At 40.9% G+C, this 25,309-nt stretch overlaps 1 protein-coding gene across 3 annotated transcripts in view; it reads right to left on the minus strand.

Moving 5' to 3' along the window:
* The window catches only part of WASF1 (WASP family member 1), a 57,605-nt gene that overhangs the window by 11,700 nt on the left and 20,596 nt on the right, over positions 1-25,309 (minus strand). For all 3 annotated transcript variants that reach the window (XM_034409158.3, XM_034409156.3, XM_034409157.3), the window contains exons 2-3: positions 13,216-13,374; positions 2,496-2,630 (exon numbers count right to left, since the gene is read on the minus strand). In XM_034409158.3, coding sequence (XP_034265049.1) covers positions 2,496-2,630; positions 13,216-13,348 — 268 coding nt within the window. In that variant the 5' untranslated portion in view covers positions 13,349-13,374. The remainder of the gene's footprint in view (positions 1-2,495; positions 2,631-13,215; positions 13,375-25,309) is intronic.

The raw sequence follows: 25,309 nt of genomic DNA on the forward strand, positions 1-25,309 counted from the left end.
TGACTATAAATTCAAGTAGTTAACAAAACTGAACTACATTTCTGTTGCCTATAATTTATTTAATTGAAATTAATTGGTAATGTGTGCATTAATCTACAACTGCATGTTTCACGAAACTGAATTAAACTGATTAATTTCTGTGAAAGCAATTCTGTGCTGGGCACTTGGGTTTATTTGATGGGAACTAATAAACTGGTGTCCTTTAAACTGGTGTCCCCTAAGCAGACCATGTAGGTATGACAGAAGTTGTAGTGCAACACATCCAAAAGAATATCATAGAGAAAATGCTATGATAGTTGGTAATGCTTTCCATCTCTGAATTTATTGATTGTAAAACTCTTAACTGAGAAAGGCCATACATTTCTAAGAGAGAAGATAAATTAAAATAGTCCTGGTTTTGAATGAAGTTATGTAAATTTGGTATTGGAAATCTTGGCACATTAATGCTGCAAAATACTGTAATTTTTTTTTGTAATTAAAATGATTGCAATTGTAATTAAAATGATAGAGTAATCATGCTAATTTGTTTCTTTTTTTTTCAATCTTCTTTCCATATTCAGGATGGATAAAATTTATAAAATTCAGGGTTCTTTCTTAAATTCTTTCTTTTTTATGGAATAGCTGAGATTTCACTAGTATGCTTTTGAGTAACCAGATCACAGCGATATCTAGATAAGATTTCAGCTAAACCAAAGCAATATTTTTGAAAACACATTTGCAGAAACTATCTTAAAGCACTTAAATATCTGCAGATATTAAGCACCGATTAACTTTCAGTTCAAAGTTCCCATAATTTCCTGCTGCAATTATGCCAATAACCTAGTCTAAGTGTGATTTATATCTCCCACACTTTTTTGAAAAATTTAGAGTAAAATATTTTTAAAAACATTATTCTTTTAAAGTATATAAATATATAAAATATAACATAAAATTATTTTATACTTTAATAACCTGTCTTTCCTCTGCAATCACCAAATAACACGCATGGGCATCTATCTCCAGATTTTCTCTCCACAGTAACACTTTAAAGGGGATGTTTTGTGCTCCCCCCCCCCTTTTGCTGTGCAAAGCTAGTCTCATACAGTCCAGGAGCATGGCACAAAGAGATGTTTGGCATGCTGTGGCTTTGTCCTTTTTTTTTTTGCCGCTCAAAACCAGGCCCATACAGCCCACCAACCAGACCGAGTAAACTTCAGCAGCAGGAGCAAGAATATGGTAGCAAAGGTGAGATGGGATAGCAGAGCACAGAGTGGCAGGGGTCTCAAGGTGCAGGGCGGTGAAGGCAATTGGGACTGGGCTGGGGTAAGGTAGCATTCTTACCTAGGCTTAAAGCTGGGAGAGAGAGACCTAAAAATGGTTTGGACTTGGGTGAGTATTCACTTAATGACCTGTGATTCTCAATTAATGTACACAATGGGAGTGCCAAGTTTTCCATTTTAAGTCAGTGCAGTTGTATGATTTTTGCTTTATGATTATACCATTTTCCAGTAGCAATCGCAATCCCATTTGTAAGGTGACTCCCTATATCCACATCCAAGCAGCTCCTACACTACTACTACTACTACTACTACTACTACTACTACTACTACTACTACTTTTTCTTCTCCTCCTCCTCCGCCTTTCAGAAAATCTATCATTTCAACAAGACTACATTTTTTCAAAATGTCACACAATTTTCACAAACTTCATCGCTGGTTCTTCATTATCATCATTCACTAGTATATTACTAGCATATTACTCACTAATATCATTGACTTATGATTTTCTATTGCACTACAATTACTGCTATTTTTATATTGTGCTTCTTCCCGAAGGAGCCCAGAGCAGCATACAGAGGATCTAACTACCTTTCTATTGATAAGCTTCAAAAATGTAGCAAAACTGTCTTTTCCAGGAATGGACACAGTGGCTACCAAGTCAAAGATGATCACAGGGCTTCCTAAATACCACTATCAGTTCAAGGATTATATCTAAGTCATTAACAGAATTTTATGGAAGAAACATATTCATATTCAACTAGCTTTGTGATCATGAAACAGAGAATCACCACTTATATTTTTGGATCAAATTTCAGTTTCTTCATCTTCATCTAATCAATTAACAATCTGAGGAGTTTTTACAAATCAGTTATATCAGTATTTGTTAGCCTTGTGGAGGACTCTCAGCCATGGCATGTATCAGCATGGCAACTACTTTATGGCAAATTTCTCCTGAAATCTGCTCTCAAACAGACCTAGCTGAAATTTGATCTCTCAGAATACAGATTATTCAGTGGGATACTGAAAACGGCTTTTATGTGTTCTCAATCATGTATTTTATGTTCTCAATGGCATATTTTAAAGGCTGTTCATACTGATTTGCTTCAGATTTATAGTGCAACATCTGCTAACTGGAAATAATAGATAAAAATGTCTTCAGTACCAATATTTACAAATGATAACCACATCTGGTACAAGCCATAAAGTAATGCATCTACTATTTTTGTAAAAACTCACGCTCTTCTTCCTTTGGATCAAGTTGTGTAACACTGACAGATAAACGATCCACACGTTCTTGTAATGAATTAACTCGGAAAGAAAAACTATGTGCCTCGTTGAAAAGTTCTCCAAAGATATCTTCTGCATATTTACCTGCAAAAGGAAGTTTTTAAAAATAAGACTAAGAATATGAACATGCTTCAAAAGACTTGAGATTGTTGGAGTCCTGTATATAGTCACTCATAAAATGCCCATTAATAGCAGCTTGCTCCAGTCCTTAAGAGCCCGTATGCTTTGTTTCATGATCCAAGAAATATCCCATTTTTCTCAATAATTATCCCAGGTGTTTTTTCAGGTGTAACAGTTAAGCATCTGCTGTTTCTTTTCCCCATTGCTCAGAGCTCTAGGTGTTTAGAATCTGAAACCTGCACAACTGCTATGCATTATAAATGAAAGTCTGTAGAAATGTTATAAATGAAATAAAACGGATCCAGAACTATTTTAATCAAGAGAAGGAATGGAATGTTCACGGTAAGATTAATACAACTAGAAGTGTAAGAATGTTACCACAGTAATAAAATGACATTGAAGTACAGTGGTTACTTATTCATAATTTCATACACATATGTAAAACCCCCCACAAATACTGAACATCTAGGAGCTTTAAATATAACTATTTTGACTAATCAGTTAAGTATTTTACTGAAGATCCAAATAGAATTGCTGAATACTTGAAAACCTATTATAGTTTCTTCTATTTGGAATGCACAAATATTATTTCATTTTAAAAAATTATTGGCCCTTATATTTGGTTCTTTGTGTTCAACCTCTTCCTGGTAGAATCACTTTGTCGATAGAAAGTCATTTAATGATTTAATTGGAAAGAAAAGAAAGATGCAAGAGAATATTTCAAAATCTTAATTTTAAGGGGCATTTTTATTTATTTACCTGAAAAATACCTTTTAACTATTGCAGATTTAATATATGCATACGAATGTGTGTGCATTCATGAATGCATGCACACACACACGCATAGAGAGAGATATATTTTTAAAGCCACTATCTCTGGATTAAAACCCTGTAACTCTAGTCTACTCTCAAATTCTCAATAATCAATATTTTATGATAAATACATATATGGTATTTATCACTAGTATCCTCATAATACGGTTTCAAGAAATACTCACACTTTTCACTTGAAGAGTGCCCAGAGAGGCAAAATGACCTACAGATAGAATAAATAATAGATAGAATAATTCAGGAGGCGATTATAATTTCTGGACCATGTATGGGACAATCCACTTAAGGGCAGTTGAATCCAGAATTTGATATCTTCTCAGGATACTTGAAACTTCAACAAATAATGTAGTCATGGGACTCAAGATGATTATGTTTAAAATTCAATGAATAATCCATGTGGTGATATATTTGTTTCACACATGCTGGTCCTTGTTTTAGTTTCTGCAGAGAAAGACTTGGATTAAATCTACAAATGTTGCTTAGAATCATACTTAGTGACATTTAGAAGCCCACACAAATTGGCAGAAAATGTTCAAAAATATTAATTCAATAGCAAAAATGAAGAATGTTCAAGCTTTGCGTAAGACCATGCCCATTGGTCTTGATAGAAGCAACAACAAAAACACTCTAACTATGTGCTTAAATTAGTGTAGGTCTCTTCACTAAAAGACAGCCCACCCAGCAGTATTTTCCAAAATGCTATCAGGCTATAAGATTTTGCTTGCAGAATCCAGCATCACTGTATATTTAACCGGAGAAATATTATGCATATATAAAGTGTTCTAAGCTCAGAATATCAATTTCAGATGTTTTGGGCTCAGAATAAAATGCATTTTCTGCTTAAACCTCAATAGATTCCCTGGCACAAAACTGGAAATCCAAAGGAAAAGCAAATGAAATAGAAACCTTACCCAAACTAATAATAAATGTAATATCCACAGAGCACTTGGTTTAACCATGGGATCCTTTTTATTTCCCCTTTTCTCCTTCATTTACAAATGATTTTACCATTGACTTGATGAACAAAATCATGGCTCAGTATCAGATTATCATGAAGACCAGTTAACAAAGTAGGGTGGGGGGGAGTCAGAGAGAGAAGCTAGAAGAGCCTGAATTTTTTTCAGGGGGAAGGAGGCTACTATTTTCTCTAATTTGGGAAACGGCTGTTGCGGTGCATCAAGCCATCAATGATATGATCAATCTTAAATAACTTGCAATGTAAGTTATTTAAAGGGCATGCAAGGTAAGATAATAAACAGAGAAAATACAGGCTAACTAAAAGATGGAGAAAATTTTTAAAAAATGCACTTAATCTTAAAATTAATCATTAAGGCAAGTACCAGGAAAACATTCTTTCAAAATTACACAGCGAAAATACAAAATTTTGAAAGCCCTTTATTCAGTAAACTTCTATTATATCTTACATAGTAAGAGAGCCTTAGAAAGGTATTAATAACGATGCAATAGAGGGAGGATGCTTTACTTTTGAAGAGCTTTACAGATCATAACCAACGTCCTGAATTTAGCTCAGGAAGCCATCTGATTCAGGTTTTTTTATAGAATACAAATAGACAACCCATGATCCAATGGGTCATCCTTTCAGTGATATTCCCTTATCAATAGAGAAACTTTTTTGGCACCAAAGGATATTATTTGGAAGATGCAGTTGAACTGATTTATGTTCTTTCTGAACTTGCTTGAAATAGATTTATCACTGATAACTAAATTTGAGTGTTTATTAGGTAGGGATTCCAAACTGCTTATCCTTTTTTTTTGCAAAAAAGTTTTTTTATTTTTATTTTTACATCTTTTTGGAACAGAGCCCTGATCCGGTCATCAATTTATACAATTTTTTATCATCTTTAACAAGATTTTATATATTCTATTTTGCCATAACACTTATTTCTTAATCTTAAATCACCTATCTCAACTAATACCATCTTTAAAAAATTTACTCAAATATACTTAATCAAAACAGTTACCCTTCTATTTACCCCCCCTTAAATCTTAATTCAATTAATACCTCATAGTACATTTCACAATTCTTACCCTAAATCCTCACTATTAACAATACTTAATCTTAAATCACCTATCTCCCCTATTACCATCTTATAAAAAGTTTACTCTTATTTATTTAATCAAAACAATTACCCTTCTATTAACCCACTTTAAATCTCAATTCAATTACCGTATTTTCCGGTGTATAAGACGACTGGGCGTATAAGACGACCCCTGACTTTTCCTGTTAAAATATAGGGTTTGGGCTATACTCGCCGTATAAGACTACCCCTCTTCCAACGCACAGCAAATAAAAATTAAAAAACATCAACTGGCTCACCCACAATGTAAAAGCAGCTGTGCTAGACCCAAAATGGCCCCTGCAACAAGCAGGAACCTCACACAGCCACAAAAAGCCCAAAAAAACAACTTTCACACTTTACACACACAAAATTCCACATACAGTTTTGTGAGATTTTGTGTGTTTGTGTAGTTAGAATGAAACACTACAGAAACACACTAAATCTCAAAAAGCTGCACAAATATTTTATTTTATTTTATTTTTATTTTTATATGAAAACTAAATTTAAAACTTCCTAAACTTTAAATAGCTAGGTCTAAAAAAGAACAACTAAAAAAAAACCCAATTAACTATTTTTTTTAAAGCTCTCAAAGGGGAAAAAAACTTACCCAATAGAACAGGGGTCTCCAACCTTGGCAACTTTAAGACTTGTAGACTTCAACTCCCAGAATTCCTCAGCCAGCTTTGTTTTGCTGGCTGAGGAATTCTGGGAGTTGAAGTCCACAACTCCTGCCTGCATGATTGCAGAGAGTACCTTGCTGATGGAATGGATTCAGGCAAGCGAAGCAAGGCAAGCGTTGCGATTAGCAGCTAAGGTAAGCAAGCTGGAGGGGGAAAACTGTTTTCCTTTTACATGGCTCTGGCGATCCCAGCTGCGTTGCCTGATTAGCAGGCAATTCATCTGGGATCGTCAGAGCTTGGATCGCCAGAGCAAAGGTAAAAAGTTTTTTCCTTTTACATGGCTCTGGCGATCCCAGCTGAGTTGCCTGATTAGCAGGCAAAGCTGGGATCGTCAGAGCTTGGATCGCCAGAGCCATTTAAGGCTCGTCAGAGCCTTTCGGGCTGGTCTGCCTGGTTACAGGAGAACGACACCCAGCGTATAAGACGACCCCCGACTTTTGAGAAGATTTTCATGTGTTAAAAAGTTGTCTTATACGCCGGAAAATACAGTAGTAACTCATAATACATTTCACAATTCTTAATCTAAATCCTCACAATTAACAATACAGGTCACACATGTTTATATTTTAAAATCTTATTTCCCTTTCTAAAACTTCCCCACATTTATTATTACTTCGTATAATGCTCATTAAATCTTGATTTCCTTATTACTTCACCAAATTTAGGTCCCAAAACTATAGCAATTTAACATTGAAATATAGTTCTTAATTCAAATATAACTACAATACAAAATATTAAAATATTAAAGTTATTAAAAATATTCAAATTATTGCAATTGTTATAGGTATTTAAACAATATCCCAGTTTTTATTGTCATCAATTATTCTCAAGTAATACCATGTAACATCTTAATAAACATTAATTCATTATGTCCATTGATATATTTTCTTTTAACATAGTCTATTTCTAATATATTATAGCTTCCATCCATATTTCAATTTTAAGTTATCTGTAATATATTCTTCTCATATTTCTTTTAACCATTATTAATCTCAATATAGTTATTTTATAGTTTTATTTTATAAATCAAAGTCCTGGACTTTTCTATTTTACCTCAAATTCCCCAATTCTTTCACTGTTAATCCCAGTGTAATCATCTGTATAACTATTGTTATTCACAATATCGTCTCTAAAAACCTCCTTTTTATTATTACTATCCACCTGTACATTACTTATTCTTATTTAATCATGTTGTCTTTGTCTTCTTTATTTCCAGCTGATGTGTCTTGTTTCTTCATTTTCTTGTCTGCTTGCGTATACTTCATTTCAGCTTCAATGTCCTCAAATTTTGTCCTCCATGTATCATTTTAGTTATTTTTCTTATTTCCATTCCAAGTCAAATACATCAATTTGTTCCTTCTCTAATTCCTGCGCCATTTTATTCTTTTTAAGTTAGTGTTATCCCAATTATAAGAGTTCCGTTGTAGTTCCCCTTTTCTTCCCCCCCCCCAAAGTCAAGCCGCCTGCAGACAAAGAAATCATCCTCCACAAATTCTCTCGGTTGTTATCTGTAAAGTTCATGATTTTTGAAGACAAAAACCAAGTTGCAATGTTCCTTTTTACTTCAGAAGGTGTCTCTCTGCAATCCACAATTTCCAATTGTTTAACAAGTATCCATTTTGTTTCAGTTACATAGCAGTCTTACTTGGCTTCTCTTTTCCTTTTTGTTTTTAAAAGTATCAAATCTTTTTTTAAAGTCCAGTCCAAATTTAAACTCTTTCCAATCCTTTGACCATGTCTCAATATTTAACATTTCCAATTAGTTTTATTGAAGTCAATTTTCTATTGGGTCTTTGTCTCTTCAAAGTTTAATTTAATTTAATTTAATTAATTCAATTTATATGAAGCCCCTCTCCGAAGACTCAGGGCGGCTCAAAATACATTTTAAAAAATCATTATAAAAAAAAACATTTAAAAATTAAAAACATTAAAAACTCATTCACGCCATTCATGGCCGGATCTCGCCAGATCACAAGAGCGAGATCAACGGCCCCAGGCCTGCTGGAAAAGCCAGGTCTTCACTGCTTTTCAGAAGGCCAATAGGGTGGGGATGGTCCGGACCTCAGGAGGTAACTGGTTCCAGAGAGCTGGGGCTGCCAAAGAGAAGGCCCTCCCCTGCGGGCCTGCCAGCCGGCATTGTTTAGCTGTTACGTTTCAAAATCTTCTTTGCCCCCATGCTCCTTAGCCGCTATTTTATCGCTAAGGGTCTTGTAGTTAAAAGATGTTTCCCTTGATGTTATTACAAGCCTGGGTTGGCTGTCACTCACCCGGCTTCGAAAACCTCCGCTCCGTTCCACTTTCCTCCTGCTCATTACTTGATCCGGTTGTCCCAGCTTCGTGGCAATCGCCATGGCTGCCGCCCCCCGCCGCCGAGTCACAGAGAGTTTCCTCTGACCTTCAAGGAACTTGCCTGTTCCTCTTGGTTGTCCAAGGTGCCTCTCTTTCTTTCCCGTCCCTACAGGACGGTTCTGGTCCGGAGATGCATCGGCGGCAGTTCATCAGCCGAGATTTTCACGGAGCTCGTTGGAGCCCACTAATTCCCCGACTGTCTCGCCGCGACACCAAACCGGAAGTCAAACTGCTTATCCTGATCTTTCCCTTCATATAGCAGGAATTGGCAGTTTCTCCAAGAATAAAAATGCATGACAGAGAGGGCAGATTTTGGCCATGGCATCAACATTAGCAGAAATATTACATTGTGCAAGGCAAGCATTTTACCTCACTCTTTCTCTGTTGAACAAAGATAGAATATAGATACATGTGCATATTTGTGTGCCAGAAGGGGGATGTAAGGCAATACAAACATGTTCTTTGCCTCTGTGTTTTTCCTAACTGTTTTAAAAGAAACAGATTCAACCATATTGATTCAATCAATGAAAAAACTTACATTGACTAAAGATTATAATTGTAATTAGTAGTCAGTTGCTAAGAATCTCTTCCTGGGAAGTTGTATAAGCATGCATTATTTCCATTTTGCATTAACATCTAGAATAGGAAGAGGAAGAGGAAGAGGAAGAGGAAGAGGATAAGGAATAGGAATAGGAATAGGAATAGGAATAGGAATAGGAATAGGAATAGGAATAGGAATAGAATAGAATGAGTTGGAAGGGACCTCAGAAGTCTTCTACTCCAACCCCCTGCTTTCCACTTCGACTTCATATCTGCCCTCCAATTGCGCAGCCATAAGAGCCGGCGAGATGTTACTGTGGAGGCCAAGGCCCGAGATGCAAATTTTGCCGCATCCAAGGATGCGTCGGCCGAATACTCAGTGGCAGCTACTAGTTTATTAATGGTTTGATGTAGCCTGATATCGTACTGTGGTAGCTTGTCTTGTAATTGGCGAAGCCAAATCAGGGATGCCTGGTTAAAAAATGAGGCCGATGTTGCGGCTCTAATGGCCCAAGCGGCTACTTGGTGCATTTTCTTAAAAGAAAGTTTGGCCTTCCTGTCTTCAGACTTTAGGCCTTCTACTATATTGTTGGAAAGGACAGTGGAGGATGTGAGACTAGCTACCAGGGCATCTACAGAGGGCAACTGCAAAAGCTCCTCAAGTTCGGGAGCAGAACAATAAAGTTTTTTGTCATGCTCACTAGGGGCGGTAAGTGAACTAGGCTGACTCCACTGACTTTGAATGACCTCAGAAAAATGTTTTGGACAAGGAATGAACTCCTGTTCAGGTTTTGGAATCATAAACAGGTCGTTATGTGGATCAGCTGATCCCTGAGATTGGTTAGGCGATTCTTCAACTACTCTAATATTGGTTTTTACCTTAGCCTTATGGAACAAGGACTTGAAGACTGAGGGGCGGAAAAATCCTGTAAACGCTGGCCTATCAGGTAGCAACCCCTCATCTTCAGAGAATTCCAAATCCTCTTAGTAATCATCCCCCAGCGAGGAACTATCACTGTGCGAGGAGTCCTGCTGCAAGGAAGAAGCAGGCCTGCCAGACAGATGTGCTGGAAGCTGCATCCGTAGGTTGGGCGCCACTAATGATACCTGACCGCCCTGTTGAAGCCCAGTCGTCAGCATCTTAGATCAAGGCTTGAATGTCCAATGGCTGGTCAGGAAACTGCCATCCCCCCGCGCGGAGCCCCGCTTTGGTCGAGGTGAACGTAGCCTCTGGGGCCTGGCGTCCAGGCATTGGTTGTCTATGTAAACCCACTGGTGCCATACTCTGGACCGCAAAGGGGTCTGCATGTTAAACAGCAATCAATGGCTGAGAATGAATTCCAGCACCAGTTGGAGCCCAACCTTGAGGCCCAGCAGCCCCAAACATGTGGTAGAGATACAATTTCAATCTGATTAGACAAAATAGCTTCAGTGGTAGAAGCATGCTGATGTTCTGCAGCCTGAGTGTTGTGTTGTGCCTTATCAAATTGCTTCTCCAAGCCTGTTAGCATCCTTGTCAATCACTGCAGGCCATTTAGAAGACCCAGATGATGAAGGCCTAGCCTTAACTGCCTTACTCCTAGTGGATTTTTTAGTCCTTTTAGAGCCAGAGTGTTTGGATCTATGGGCTTTGGGAGACCTAGCCGCCTGCTCAATGTCAGAAGACAGAGCGCAGACAGACATGATGGTTACAGACCTATGAAGGCTGCTGAGAAGCCGAAACATAGAAGGCAATGATGGAAAAGCAGTTCAAACAGTCCCAGAGGCTAGCACCTCTACAGAGGAAGTGGTAAAGACAGCTCTCAAGAACAACCCTCTCACAATGCCAGTTCTATGAATAGAGACTGGACTGATAGTTCAGCAAAATAAAGGTCCAACAGAAACTAAGGCAAACCTGCCCTTCCTTGTTGTCAAGTCCAGACGGTTGGAAATGGCAATGAGATGTCTCACTCTCTCCCAGCAGTGGTTCAGGCCATAGGAATACCAGGGAATAGGCGCAGAAATCAAACCCAATCCCGAGCGCCGCTTCGCCAAAATTCACCGCTCCACAGCTCAAAGAAGTCTGTGAAAGCTGGAGGCAAGGAAAACAGCAGGCAAATCCAAGTGCAAGACAGCAGGGCCTTTCAAAGCGCTGCTGCGGCCGAATCCACAAACAAAATGGTGGGTGCGAGCGGCAAAACTGCTTCCCCATGCTGCTGCGGACCGTTAGGAAGGAAAAATGGTGCGAAGGCTATTTTGAGCTTTCCGAGCGCCGCAAAGCCAACCTTGGTTATTGGAGTTTGCTCCAGATCCCCGGGAGCCGCCCAACGAAATTGGAGTTGCGATGGTGGTGGCGGTTGTGCTGGTTGACTGGGGAACCAGCTCATCCACTGGCGGCAATTTTAAACATTGGAGGTGTCCTGAACGGGACAGAACTCCGGAACGCTGCCACAAGAAAATCCTGGGTGGTGGAAAGCCCCTCGAACCCCAGTGACACTTAGCACACTGCTGGCAGCAGAAGAGGTGCTGTCAATTCTCCAACCAATTCCAGATGCGCAGCTCTCTGAGGGAGAACGTTAAAGAAACAAAGTCCCCCCCCCAAAAAAAATGATAATCCAAAGTGAGAAATCTGACAATCTAAATGCCAGAGAAAGTCACTCAGGTCTCTTCAGCTAGACTGAATGAAAAAGACTGAAGACCAACGGAAGACAGGAGGTGTGGTCAAAGGAATGAAAAAAAATTAAACTCAGTCTCTGGCAAATAGATGAGAGATAACCCACGTATGGATTATCAGAGCAGAGCACTGGAAAATTTCTTCTTAGTTGCAAATTGCAGATTAATTTACTACACTTATTACAGTCTCCTTCGTCTAGATTTGAAATTAAAACTACTTCGATTTTCTGATGGGTGGAATATGATGGAGGAAATTTTCTAGGAGAATTCAGTGATTATGGACCTATTCATTATGTTTTATATGCTCACACACCAGGGGTGAAATGTAAAATTTGTTCTGTGAGTGTGGCTTGGTGGTGGGGGTAATGTGACTGGGTGGGCATGGCCAACTTTTTTAAAAAAAAAACTTTTCAAAGCATTTTTTCTACAACCTCTTCGGCCGAAGAGGTTGCAAAAAATGCTTTGAAAAGCCTCTGCCGATCAGGCAACTCAGCTGGGATTGTCAGAAGCTTTTCAAGGGATTTTTTTTACCACCTCTTCGACTGAAGAGGTTGCCTAAAAAAATGCTTTTAAAAGCCTCTCTGACGATCAGGCAACTCAGCTGGGATCATCAGAGAGGCTCTTCAAAGCACTTTTTTTAACCACCTCTTTGGCCGAAGAGGTTGCAGAAAAAAATGCTTTGAAAAGCCTCTGACGATCCCAGCTGAGCCACGCAATCATCAGAGGCTTTTTTTTTTAACTTTTAAAAGCATTTTTTTCGGCGGAAGTTGTTGTAGAAAAAATGCTTTTAAAAGTAAAAAAAAAAAAAGCCTCTGATGATCGTGCGGTTCAGCTGGGCATGGTGGGGGAGCACAGGGATTTTTGCTACCGGCTCTCCGAACCACCCACTGCCATTGCTACTGGATCGGGCAATCTGGTCCGAACTGGGAGCATTTTACCCGTCACACACAATATAAATATATATATGCACACATGCATACACACATATATATTCCCTCTGCAGGCCTTGTTCAGAAGTTGCTTTTCCAACTCTGCGTGGCTGCACAGCTGATCATTGGGCGTCCCAGTTGCCTTGCGCTGGCCACCTCCCAGGCACGTGGCTGCAGCGGCCAGCATCACAAATTTCCCACTGCCATCAGGACCTTCCCTCCCCTCTGGTAAGGCAAACCCTGAGGTTTGACATATGTATATCTATACACATATGTATATGTATACATGTGTCATGTGTGTTCTCATACATTACATAAAGAAAGCTACACATAGAACATTTTGTTAAATACATGGGGATGAGAGAATATCTTTTTAAAAAATTAAAAATGAACATGATGAAAGAGGATTCAGGATAAAGCCATGCAGATTTGGCCATATGAAATTTACCTTTAAAATAAATTAATTCTTAATAAATGAAATACTTACTTAGACTGCTTAATTGTCTTATTATATTTGCCAAGGAAATATTAGTAACACATTCCAGTTCATTCTTGATGCCTCGTGGCAGAGCAGTATGGCAAAGGTATCTAGGATCTATGTTTCTTTTTACCAGAGGCATTCTGAAATATCAGGCAGCTACCAGTCCTGTGGAGAAACAGAAGAGCAAATTAAAATATAATTCAGTGTTGCTTATTTCCAAATAAGATGTACAAAGGATGACATACATCTGAAAATACAATTAAGGCACCTGTGAAAAGCAGGGTTGTCAGATGCAAAATAGGACAGAGCGCTTGGATTTTCCATACTTATTTGGAAATTTTGGTTAGTGCTTATATGATCATTTCTTCATAGAACTATTGAAACTATAAAAACTATAGAAATCTTGTACTGTTTTCCACTGAGCCTCTTTACTATTCATTCATTGTTTGTGTAGCTGTGAGTGCTTATATTTTATAGTTCTACCAATTGTGCCAGATGGTATAAACCAATTTTTCCAAATTTGGATTTCTCTAACTGCCTGCATTATGGCATCTTAACTAATCATGTGGGATGACAGAAGATGTAGTCCAAAACGTCTGGAATGATCTAAGCTGAGAAATGTAAATGTATTCTACAAACGTGTTAAAAATGATGGAGAAAGTGAGTACTTAATTTTAAGGGAATATAAAACAGGATGTAGCAAATATATAGTCATCTGAAAAATAAAGTACACCCTTTTTGAGTTCTATGGTTTTGACGTGTCAGGATATAGTAAAAATCATCTAGTCCTTAGCAGTTACTAAAAGTAGATACAATCTCACATGAACAACAACACATAACACATTATAACCATGTCATCATTTATTTAACCAAAAAAAAAAAAGCCAAAATGGAGAAACCATGTGTGAAACCAGTATACCAGTTGTTCCATGAAGATAGGACGCTAATAGATTACAAAGAAATTATATGTAATTCCTATTTTGTTCCAGTTTTTCCAAGCACAAGGTACATCAATCAGTTGTGAAAGGGCAGGAGTGAAACTTAAGTTTCATGATTAATATCTGTTTATTTTGAATGAGTTTAAATCTCCAAGTTCATCAAATTCCATCACAGGATAGTAAAGGAAATAAATCATGGTCTAACAGAACCATTATGAATTTATTTTTAAAATTATGAAAAAAGGTAAAGTAGCAGGTAATCTGAGAAGGAATGTTTTCTTTCATTCTGGGAAACTAAAATTTAATCAATCTGACACCAGATTGTGCAGTATCTGTATGACAACATCGCTCAAATTCGGGAAGACTTGGACTCAGACTGGGTATATTCGGGAGGGGTGATGGAGGCAGGTCTTGAGAATGTTATATGGGAGGAGTTTGATCCTGTGACTCCCGAAGACGTGGACAGGATTCTGGGTAGACTTAGCACGGCCACATGTTTATTGGACCCGTGTCCCTCCTGGTTGGTGCTGGCTTCTCGGGAGGTTACACGAGGCTGGCTCCAGGGGATTATTAATGCTTCATTGAGTGAGGGTGACTTTCCCGCCGCCTTGAAAGAGGCGGTGGTGAGGCCTCTCCTTAAGAAGCCTTCCCTGGACCCAGCAGCGTTAGTAAATTATCGTCCAGTATCCAACCTCCGCTTTGTGGCGAAAGTTGTTGACAGTGTGGTGGCGCGACAGCTTCCCCAGTACCTGGATGAAAAGTTTATCTAGATCCGTTCCAGTCAGGTTTCAGGCCTGGGTACAGCACAGAAACGGCATTGGTCGCGTTGGTTGATGATCTCTGGAGGGCTCGGGACAGGGCTTGTTCCTCTGTCCTGGTCCTATTAGACCTCTCAGCAGCTTTTGATACCATCGACCATGGTATCATGCTGCGCCGGTTGGAAGAGTTGGGGGTGGGGAGCACCGTGTTGCGGTGGTTCTCCTTTCTCTCTGACCGGTCGCAGTCTGTGTTGGCAGGGAGCAGAGGTTGACCGCGAGGCGCCTTGTGTGTGGGGTGCCACAAGGGTCGGTCCTCTCGCCCCTTCTGTTCAACATTTATGTGAAGCCGCTGGGCGAGATCATCCGTGGTTTCGGGGTGAAGTACCATCAATACACTGATGACACTCAGGTGTACATCTCTACCCCGGGCCACCCCAATGATGCCCTTGGAGTGATGTCCCGGTGCCTGGAGGCCGTGCGGATCTGGATGGGGAGAAACAGACTCAGGCTCAACCCGTCCAAGACCAAGTGGCTGTGGTTTCCAGCGTCCCGATATAGCCAGTTGGTGCCATCACTGACTATTGGGGGCGAGTTGTTGGTCCCCACGGAGAGGCTCGCAACTTGGGTGTCCTCCTGGATACACGGCTGTCTTTAGAAGAACATCTGACGGCTGTGGCCAGGAGGACTTTCTATCAGGTTCGCCTGATTCGCCAGTTGCAGCCCTTTCTGGACCGGGACGCCTTGCGCACGGTCACTCACGCCCTTGTCACCTCCCGCCTGGACTACTGTAATGCTCTCTACATGGGGCTCCCCTTGAAGAGCACCCGGAGGCTCCAACTGGTCCAGAATGCAGCCGCACGGGTGGTTATGTGAGCGACATCGCGCTCCCATGTAACACCTTACCTGCGTGAGCTGCGCTGGTTCCCGGTGGTCTTTCGGGTGCGCTTCAAGATATTGGTTACCACCTTTAGAGTGCTCCATGGCTTAGGACCTGGGTACCTACGAGACCGCCTTCTGCCACTGGTAGCCTCTCACCGGCCAGTACGCTCCCACAGAGAGGGGCTCCTCAGGGTGCCGTCGGTCAAACAGTGTCGACTGGTGGCCCCCAGGGGAAGAGCCTTCTCTGTGGGGGCATCTGCCCTTTGGATGAACTCCCCCCGGAGATATGGAGGATCCCGGATTTACGCACTTTCTGCCATGCCCTCAAAACTTTTTTATTTCAACAAGCTGGGCTGGCCTAACTCTTTTTAATTGTTCAATTTTAATTTGCTTTTACAAAAGGGGTGTTTTAATTAGTATGGGCCAAATTGGTTTAATATGTTTTTAATTGTTTTTTAAATTTTGTATTGTATGTGTTTTATCTTTGGCTGTTCACCGCCCTGAGTCCTTCGGGAGAAGGGCGGTATATAAATCCAAAATAAACCAAACTAAACTAAACCAACATCTGAGCAAATTCTAGAGCGAATCCTAAAAAGATTGACCTTATAAAAAATGTTTTTTTTAAACCTTTTTTTCCCAGGACCACTTTCCTCCTTTAAAAACTTTGAAGGATCCCAAAAGAACGTTTGTTTCTATTGGTTATACTTATCAACATTTGATAAGTATATCAAAGTGACCAAATTCTCCTGCAGTTGTCAGAGCCATAGGAGAGTAGTCCGGTTGAAGAAGGACGCCGTGGATGCCGAACGGATGGCCCAGGCAGCGCCTTGGTGTGCCCGCTGCAGTACCTGTTCCGCCCGGCGCCCCTCAGGATGGAGACCTTCATCCGGAGCACCCGGAACCACCGCATGAGGTAAGAGTGCAGCCACTGCAGCATCCACGCTCGGAACCTGGAGAATGGAATCCAGATCCGGCGACACACTGAAGTTCCGTCAGTCCGTAGTTGATGGGGACAGAGTCGAGCCTGGCAAGGACCATTGTTTCCTAATGATGTCGAGAAATAGAGGGGGCGTAGGAATGATGTCCACAGGCCTGGCTGGTTCCGCAAACAAGGGGTTCAGAGCCCCTTTCACCGCGACCATGGGAGCCGGCATTGGAGAAGGAGAGCCCAGCTGAGCCGTATTAACGGCCTTGTGAAGTAAGGATTTAAAAAAGGCCTGAGGAAAAAGGCCCGTAAATGCGGGCTGGTCCAGCGGGAGACCCTCATCCTCTGAGAGATCCAGATCCATAGGGTCCTCCTCAGCTCGGGACGAAGCACGGCTCGCAATGGAGGAGGCCGGAGAAGCCGAGGCCGCAATGGATAGAGTGTCCTCCTGTGCGACGACCACAGGAGAAGGAGAGACGCCAGACCGGACCGAGGCTGCTTTGCTGCCAGGCAGCAGCTGTGAAGCCAATGATTGTTGCACCGCTGTCGCGATGATCTGTTGGATTTGATCCGGCGAAAGAAAGGTCTGCTGGTGCGCCATCGCCGAGGCCAGATCTGCTGAGGGAGGAGCCGAAGTTGTCTCGAGTGGAGTCAACAACAAGGCCAGAGCCCGAGAGGTCTCTGCGGGAACAACCAGAGCTGGCGCAGCCTCCTGCCCCCACAAACTGTCCGGCTGTATGACTACAGGACAATCCTGAAGAGAAATCTGATCAGGAAGAGCCCCAGAATCAGATGTGTTGGCCGCTCGCGAAGAGGCGGTGTTAGACTCCCCAACTGAAGGTTGCAGACAACCGGCCTTAGCACAAAGTTTATTAAGCACTCTATCCCGGCGGGCTTCAGCACGGGAAGGGGCAGAGTGGGAGGAGGACTTATGATGAGACCGAGAGGACCCTAAGGCCATCGGTCTAGAGCCGTGATGGCGAACCTATGGCACGCGTGCCACAGGTGGCACGCGGAGCCATATTAATGGGCACGCCAGCTCAGCTCTGGGGCGCATGTGCGCGCCGGCCAGCTGATTTTCGGGCCTTCTGGGCCCACCAGAAGTAGGGAAACAGGCTGTTTCCTGCCTCTGGAGGGCCTGGGGGCGGGGTGGGGAAGGCCCATTTTTCTTTCTTACCTGGCTCCAGATCCTCTCTGTGTATCTGGGAAGGGCGAAAACAGCCTTTCCCACTCCCTTGGAGGCCCTACGGAGGCTGAAAGGGCCCATTTCCCGACTCCCAGTGGGACAGGAAGTGACATTTTTTCCTGTCCCCAGACTCCTAGAGAGGCTCCTAGAGACTCCTAGAGAGGCTCCTAGAGACTCCTAGAGAGGTTCTGGAGGTTGGGGACAGCAAAAAATGTCACTTCCTGTCCCACCGAGAGTTGGGAAATGGGCCCTTTCAGCCTCCGTAGGGCCTCCAAGGGAGTGGAAAAGGCTGTTTTCGCCCTTCCCAGATACACAGAGAGGATTTGGAACCAGGTAAGAAAGAAAAACGGGCCTACCAGGCCATCATGTACCAGGAACGGGGGGGCAGGGGGGAGGGGGTTGCGCACGCATGCGCATGGGCACATGCGTGTGCAACCCTCCCCCGCCCCCCCTCTCCTGGCACGCAAAAAGGTTAGCCATCACTGGTCTAGAGGAAGGACTGGGAGCCTGGTCCTTCCTGGCGGCAGATTCCTCCTGGTGATGGGAGCTCTCCGAGTGGCCCGCTTTCCGGCCAAGCTTTGCTTTAAATGTAGCCTTGGGCATCCTGTCAATTAGAGCCACAGACAAAGAGCTGGATCATCAGTAAATGAGGCAGAGCTTGTAGTCTCAGAAAGTGCCAATACCCAGAAGAGGGTATGCCACTAGATGGCACAGGCCTAAGCCTGGAGGCCTAAGGCAAGCGCCAAGAGCGCCAAGCAGGGAGACCCAGCGTACAGGTAATAACGAGGCAATGATTAGGGCAATCAGGCTCTCATTGGAAGGAGACAGAGTTCTGTTCCAGCAGCGCTGATGGGGGGGGGGCGCGAAGCTCCATCAGATAGCCCTCCTCGCTGGGTCATGGGCAACGCCGCTAATGGGAGCGCAAAGCTCCGCCAAGGCTCCTTAGCTCCCCCAGCTGCCACTCAAGCTTTGCTGGCGTGAAACAAACGTGCAGTAAAGGTAGCCCGAAGCGCTAACTGGGAGCACGAAGCTCCGCCAATTCTCCTCAGTTGTTCCACCCGCTCAAACTCAGAGGCACGAAATCGCGCAGAGAAAGGGAAGCGCTGACAGGCCAACTTCCAATAGAATGCGATCTTCGCGCCAAAACACTGTCTGGCGCACGAAACTGCAATGCAGCCAATGGAACCTTTGTAATGAGACAAGCTCAACCAGGCACAGCCCGGGGCGCTAAGCTCCGCTTGCTGGCTTGATGGGAAGCCCCGATACAAATTTCAACAGTTGGAAGGAGTTTGACAGGGGTAGGCAAGCAAAACGGCAAGCAGTTGGTGAGTCAAAATGGCCGCTCGTAACTGTGGCAGGGAGCGCAAAAAACTCCGCAACTAGCCGTGAGGGGCAATGGCCGCAAAAGGGTCTGTAACCGCCCCCACGGGAGCGCGAAACTCCACAATCCCTCTAAACATATCCTCCGATGTTAATAAATCTGATGAGAACAAGAGATAGGGAACCCCCCCCAATTAACCGGGAAGCCTGTAATTGAGGGACCAAGCTTACAGTTTGCTGAAATCGTAATCCAAGAGTGGTCTAAGTCACAGTCCAAGTCAAAAAACAGCAATCACAAGCAGGATCAGAAACCAGATAATCGAAATAGACAAGAAATAGACAGAAAAAGGCTAGAGGAACAGTCCCACATGCCTGTCTAGGCTGACAGACTGAGCCAAAAGCAGGGTCTGCCCAGTAACAGCGGTGGGACTTAGCAACTTTGACAGGCTCAGTCTATCAGCTTAGCAGATGAGCACACCCCATCCTGGCTGCTGTCTCCACCCACAATGGAGAATGGCCAATTTCACATTTTCTAATTTGTAGGTAAGCTTTTTAATATTTTGTACAAAGAATTTGTAGCCATTTTCTAATATTAATAGATGTCATAATTATAAGTGTGTATGTGAAAAGCAGCTGAAATTAATTACACAGTTGTCAAGTGCATTTCTTGCAACATATTAGCTATATTCATAAATTTGTTTTTCACAGAAATGTGACAAGAATTCATATCACCATAGACTGTACAGTAAATAATTAATTGTAGATTAATTGACAAAGCTCCAGAAGTAAGTGCTGTGTCAAAGGTCTGTATAAAATGCATTTTTCCCATGTAAATGATATGAAAATCATGTATTTGATTTGATGCATCAAAGAGAGAAGTTCCAGATAAAACAGAATAATTCACGAGCAATAGAGCTTCAAGCTTAAATCCTAAAAGCCACAATTACACACACTTGCATCAAGAGTATAAATGAAAAAGAAAAATATTTAAAACACTGCTAAAACCTTGTATGTGGTATCTGTGCCTCCATATACTGTTTATTGAAAGAAAATTTATTTGAAAATTAAAGTATAATATACTGTAACATGGACAAACAAGCAAATAAGTTATAAAGAAGTCTGAAGCAAAACCAAAAATATTAGATAAGGATGACATGTAGGACGTCATTTGACATACTAAGCACTATCATTAGCTGATGACTTCTTGTTGGTTTTGGAGAATCCTTTACAGGGAATTGAAGCATTAATGAGAAAAATTAGAAGAATTTGGTACATTAGCAGATTTTAAGATTAACAAACAGAATACGATGTCAAGAGTAAATATCAAAATAGTGGATCAAACAGAAATTGACCAAAATTGGATTTAAGATTGAGGAAAAAAGTCAATATATCAGTATAAAGATGACAAATGTGAATTGGATATTATTTCAAAATAATTAGTTTGAAACACAGAATGAAGTTTAAAAAAAGAAAATTATTACAATTGCTATTATTAGGAGAATTTCTGTGATAAAAATGAATGCTTTGCCTAGAATGATTTTTTCAGACTATACCGGTTTTACAACTGATGCACCCTTTAAAGAATGGCAGAAGGATATATCCAGGAGTGGGCTCCAAAAAGTTTAGTACAGAAAAAATAATGACAAATAGACAAATACAAATGGCTAACTTATCATGAAATACTAGAATTCTGTCAAAGGGAATACAAACCAACATCAAGAGACCAACTGATGGCAGAGGGACATAGTTAATAGTTTTCCTGTTTACAGGTTTAAGAAAGATTCGAAGTAGATAAAAGCATTTATGATGCTGAATATTGTAAGATTGACTTTGAAACAGAATTGTATACAAATGATGTACTTATGATTGCTAAAATGTATAAACTTTATTGAAATTTAAAACAAGAATAAAATTGTATGATAAAATAGGTTAATTTTTTTCATTACGCTATACAGCTGGAACAATGGGAAATTATGTGGTTAAAAGGATATACAGGAAACATGTATGTTAAAAATATTCATATAATTTTTACTTTACATATTTGTATCTGACACTTAGGACAATAAATGGAGATCTTACTAACCAGATGGCACCTATTTTTTTAAACTTTTCTTTTAATGTCACCATTTAACTACTGTATTAAGCTCAACCATCCTGGTTATCAACTACTGTTTCCCTGACTGATAAGTGGGTTCTTAAGTCCTTCTTCATATGGAAGGACTTAAGCATATGGAATATTTGCTCATCGGTACATTACACAGATGACAATTCAATCTGTAAATATGAAGATGTCATAATTATGGGACAGCAGTAGGATTTTTTGTGTGGCATACTTGTGAGCTAAGTACGTAAAGAGATAATGTGACAGCTCAACATAATCACTCTGTAACCCAGACATTATTTCAATTATATCCTTATATTATATAGTCCATACAGATAGATAGGTAGATGCACACACACAAATGATGTACCTACCATCAAAGATATGATTCTCAAGTCTAAAAATAGCATGTTAAAAAAGTATACCATCATTTAATATACAGTGCTTTTTAATTAATAGCATCAATAACAACTAAAAGACCCAAAGAATACTAGCATTACAACAAACATGTAGAGAACTTACGTAGTCTACCACTACTCCTAAAATCTTTTCTTTGAAGCCATTGTCAGTCCTCCTCCCAACAGGTAGATTTCCAGATTGGGAATCAACTCAAAAGGAAGGCTAGGAGTACTTGCATTGAGAGTTGCCATAGTAATGAAACTCACAAGTCTGATTGTGAAGTACCAGTACCTTTTCTACTTCTTATACCCATGTGAATTCAGAAGGTCTATATCTGAGCCGTTGCTACATATGGTACTTTTGCCTCGTTTGGACTTAAGCTATGCTTTCCAACAGATCTGGCCTATCTTCATCAAGGTCATCTTTACACTTCACACTTGCACTCTAAAAATATTCTCCTTTTACAGAAATTTCTTTCATAAGTAAAGCATCTCCCTACAGGAGCACAAATCAAGCATCCATCCTTTTATAATATGATAATGCATTTATAATTGTTCATAATTCTTCTGAATATTAAATTAGGTAAAGATTTTCCAGTGACAGAGATTATGAGTGCAAGGGAGCAAGAAGATATTCCTAAATTATTATGCTCTAAATTTTAATACAATCACGTGTTCAGGTTTCATAAGTTGTATAGTATTATAATAAAATATTTTCAAATGTGAATATTTTTGAAGCATCAATAAGCATCTTCACACCTTTTATTTTGCAATAGTATTAAAAAAATTTTCAAAGAACATAAATTGATTCTGTTACGCCATTATTTAACGTGAAAATACAAGATGAAGTGAAATCACTTTGCTATCATAATGTTCAATCTATTTTATTTTTGATTTGCATAATTTGCTTTGGCTGCTAAGCAACAAATCAAATATCTTGATATATTTCATATTTAAATGCATTACTGTGTTTCCTACAGTCCTCTTTTGCAGAAAATACAGTTGCAGAACAGCTGCTTTTGGAGCAGTAATAAAGGCTTTATATTGGGTACAGTATATTAAAATCCAGAGAAGATTTTTGCTTTCAAAAACAACTTCCCAATCAATCTATCAACAACTCTCCGCCATGCACCACAGATGCATACTTGATTGTTATACAGATCAATAATTGAAGTATAAGTTCAAGATGAACATGACCAACTTGGGAAGACCATTTAAATCACACTAGATATGTTCTAGAATCTCTCTTTTAGAAAAATATGGAAGTAGATTTGGAAATGACTCATAAGCCTAAACCTTCAATTTGATCTTGTTAAGAAACATGTTGAAGGCTTTAGTAGGAGCATGGTAGGCAATTAGAAATAAATTCCTGTGAGTACAGTTAGACTTATTTTAAAACTGAATCTTAAAATAAACACATTCATTCTACCTTTCACAATATAAAAGCCAAAAAGTATTCATATATTTATTTCTTACTCAAGCACATGACATTTCATAATTGTCCAGTTTTTTATTTTAATTAAAGAAGTTTAAATCTATATTACATTCAGATTATATCAAAATGGATCTCAAGATCTCAGGATCTCAAGGCGCAGCTCGTTACACCCATGTAACACCTCTCCTACGCGAGCTGCACTGGCTCCCGGTGGTCTTCCGTGCGATTCAAGGTGTTAGTTATCACCTTTAAAGTGCTCCATGGCTTAGGACCTGGGTACCTACGAGACCGTCTTTTGCCACCAATAGCCTCCCACCGACCAGTTCGTTCTCACAGGGAGGGACTACTCAGGGTACCGTCAGTCAAATTATGTCGACTGGCGACTCCCAGGGGGAGGGCCTTCTCTGTGAGGGCTCCAACCCTTTGGAATGAACTGCCCCTGGAGATACGGAATATCCCTGATCTCCGTGCTTTCCACCATGCCCTCAAGACCCTGATGTTCCAACAGGCGGGGCTAAACATATGAACATGTGAATGATTTTTTAAATGTGATCTAATTCTGTGTTTTATTTAATTGACTAAACTAAGTAATAATTTTAATTAGCAATTTTATGATGTTTGTGTGTCTATATTTTTCTTGACTGTACACCGCCTTGAGTCCTACGGGAGAAAGGCGGTATAGAAATATAATAAATAAATAAATAATAAATAAAGATAGCAAACATCCATTTTCAAAAATTCCAAAAATGTACCACTTAAAAATTAAGATAACTTTAACAGTTATCAGAATGCAGGCACAGAGAAATAGCGAGTCTTTGTATTCTGAATACAAAATATCTTAAGTAGTCAGCTCTAGACAGTATGAATAATATACCATATTATTTTTTTAACCAGATTCCCTTAGCCAGTCAATGATGCCAGGACAGTCATATGACCTTTACAGCTAAGTTTCTTTGTGGAAATAATTACGATCTGCTGAAGTATCAGAAATAGAATAGGATAACAGAATGCTTGCTTGTGCATTGATCCTTATCTCTCTGAATTCACAGTAGATTTGATACCAATTTTTTCCAGCTGGTATCATTAGCCTTGATAGATGACATGCATTTGAAGTCCTGTGTGAATTGCTGGGACAGCTAAAATTTTGCTTATTATTTCTAGACTAAGTACATTCTATCAGAAATGGGGGCAAAAAGGATTCAGAAATAAAAAATGTAGACAAAGACACTGACAGAAACCTGCAGAGATGATAACAGGAATGGAATGTCACTATGGACTGCAGGGAAAATGGGCATCATCTCAAAAGAGGATTTTGTCTTTCAACCTAAATGCATCCAATAGGGACTTCAATAAGATGTTTACAAGTAGAAAAGCATGAAAGAGAGAGGAAAGAGATGGGAGTATAAAGAAAGACATACCGCATTTTTCGGTGTATAAGACGCACCGGAGTATAAGACGCACCTTAATTTTGGGGGAGGTAAACAAGGAAAAAAGTATTTTACCTCTGCCTACCAGCATTTTGGAATGGTCTGGGGGGAATCTGCCTGGCAGTTTCGGGGAACAAGGTGGGTGCTACGATTTGTGGCTGGTCACCCCTCTGGCCGCCCAGCAGGCAGCATAGGGCAGGCAATGGCCACAATGACTTCACTCCCCTGCAATGTAGGAGCTGCCGCCTAAGCCCTCTGCGCCCAGGAGCCAAGCAAGCCGAACGAGAGCACCTAAAGAAAAACACCTCTCCTTTCCAGCCACCGCTGCCTGGATTCCCCAACGCAATAATCAGAGCCGCGTTTCAGGCTGCGGGTGGCCAGTTCCCCAGCAATGTGCAGCGCTGCAATCCCCTCCCTGAATCCAAAACGGTTCCCAGTTCCCCGCTGCACATTGCAGGGGAACTGGCCGCCTGCTGCCTGAAACACGGCTCTGATTATTGCGTTGGGGAATCCGGGCAGCGGTGGCTGGAAAGGAGGGGCATTTTTCTTTAGGTGCTCTCGTTCGCTCGGCTCCTGGGCGCAGAGAGGCGGCAGGGGAACTGGCCGCCCACTGCCTGAAACGCGGCTCTGATTATTGCGTTGGGGAATCCGGGCAGTGGTGGCTGGAAAGGAGGGGCGTTTTTCTTTAGGAGCTCTCACTCGGTTCACTCGGCTCCTTGGCGCAGAGGGCTTA

The sequence above is a fragment of the Pantherophis guttatus genome, chromosome 1, assembly GCF_059756535.1.
Source record: "Pantherophis guttatus breed Tessera chromosome 1, ASM5975653v1, whole genome shotgun sequence".
NCBI classification, from domain to species: domain Eukaryota; kingdom Metazoa; phylum Chordata; class Lepidosauria; order Squamata; family Colubridae; genus Pantherophis; species Pantherophis guttatus.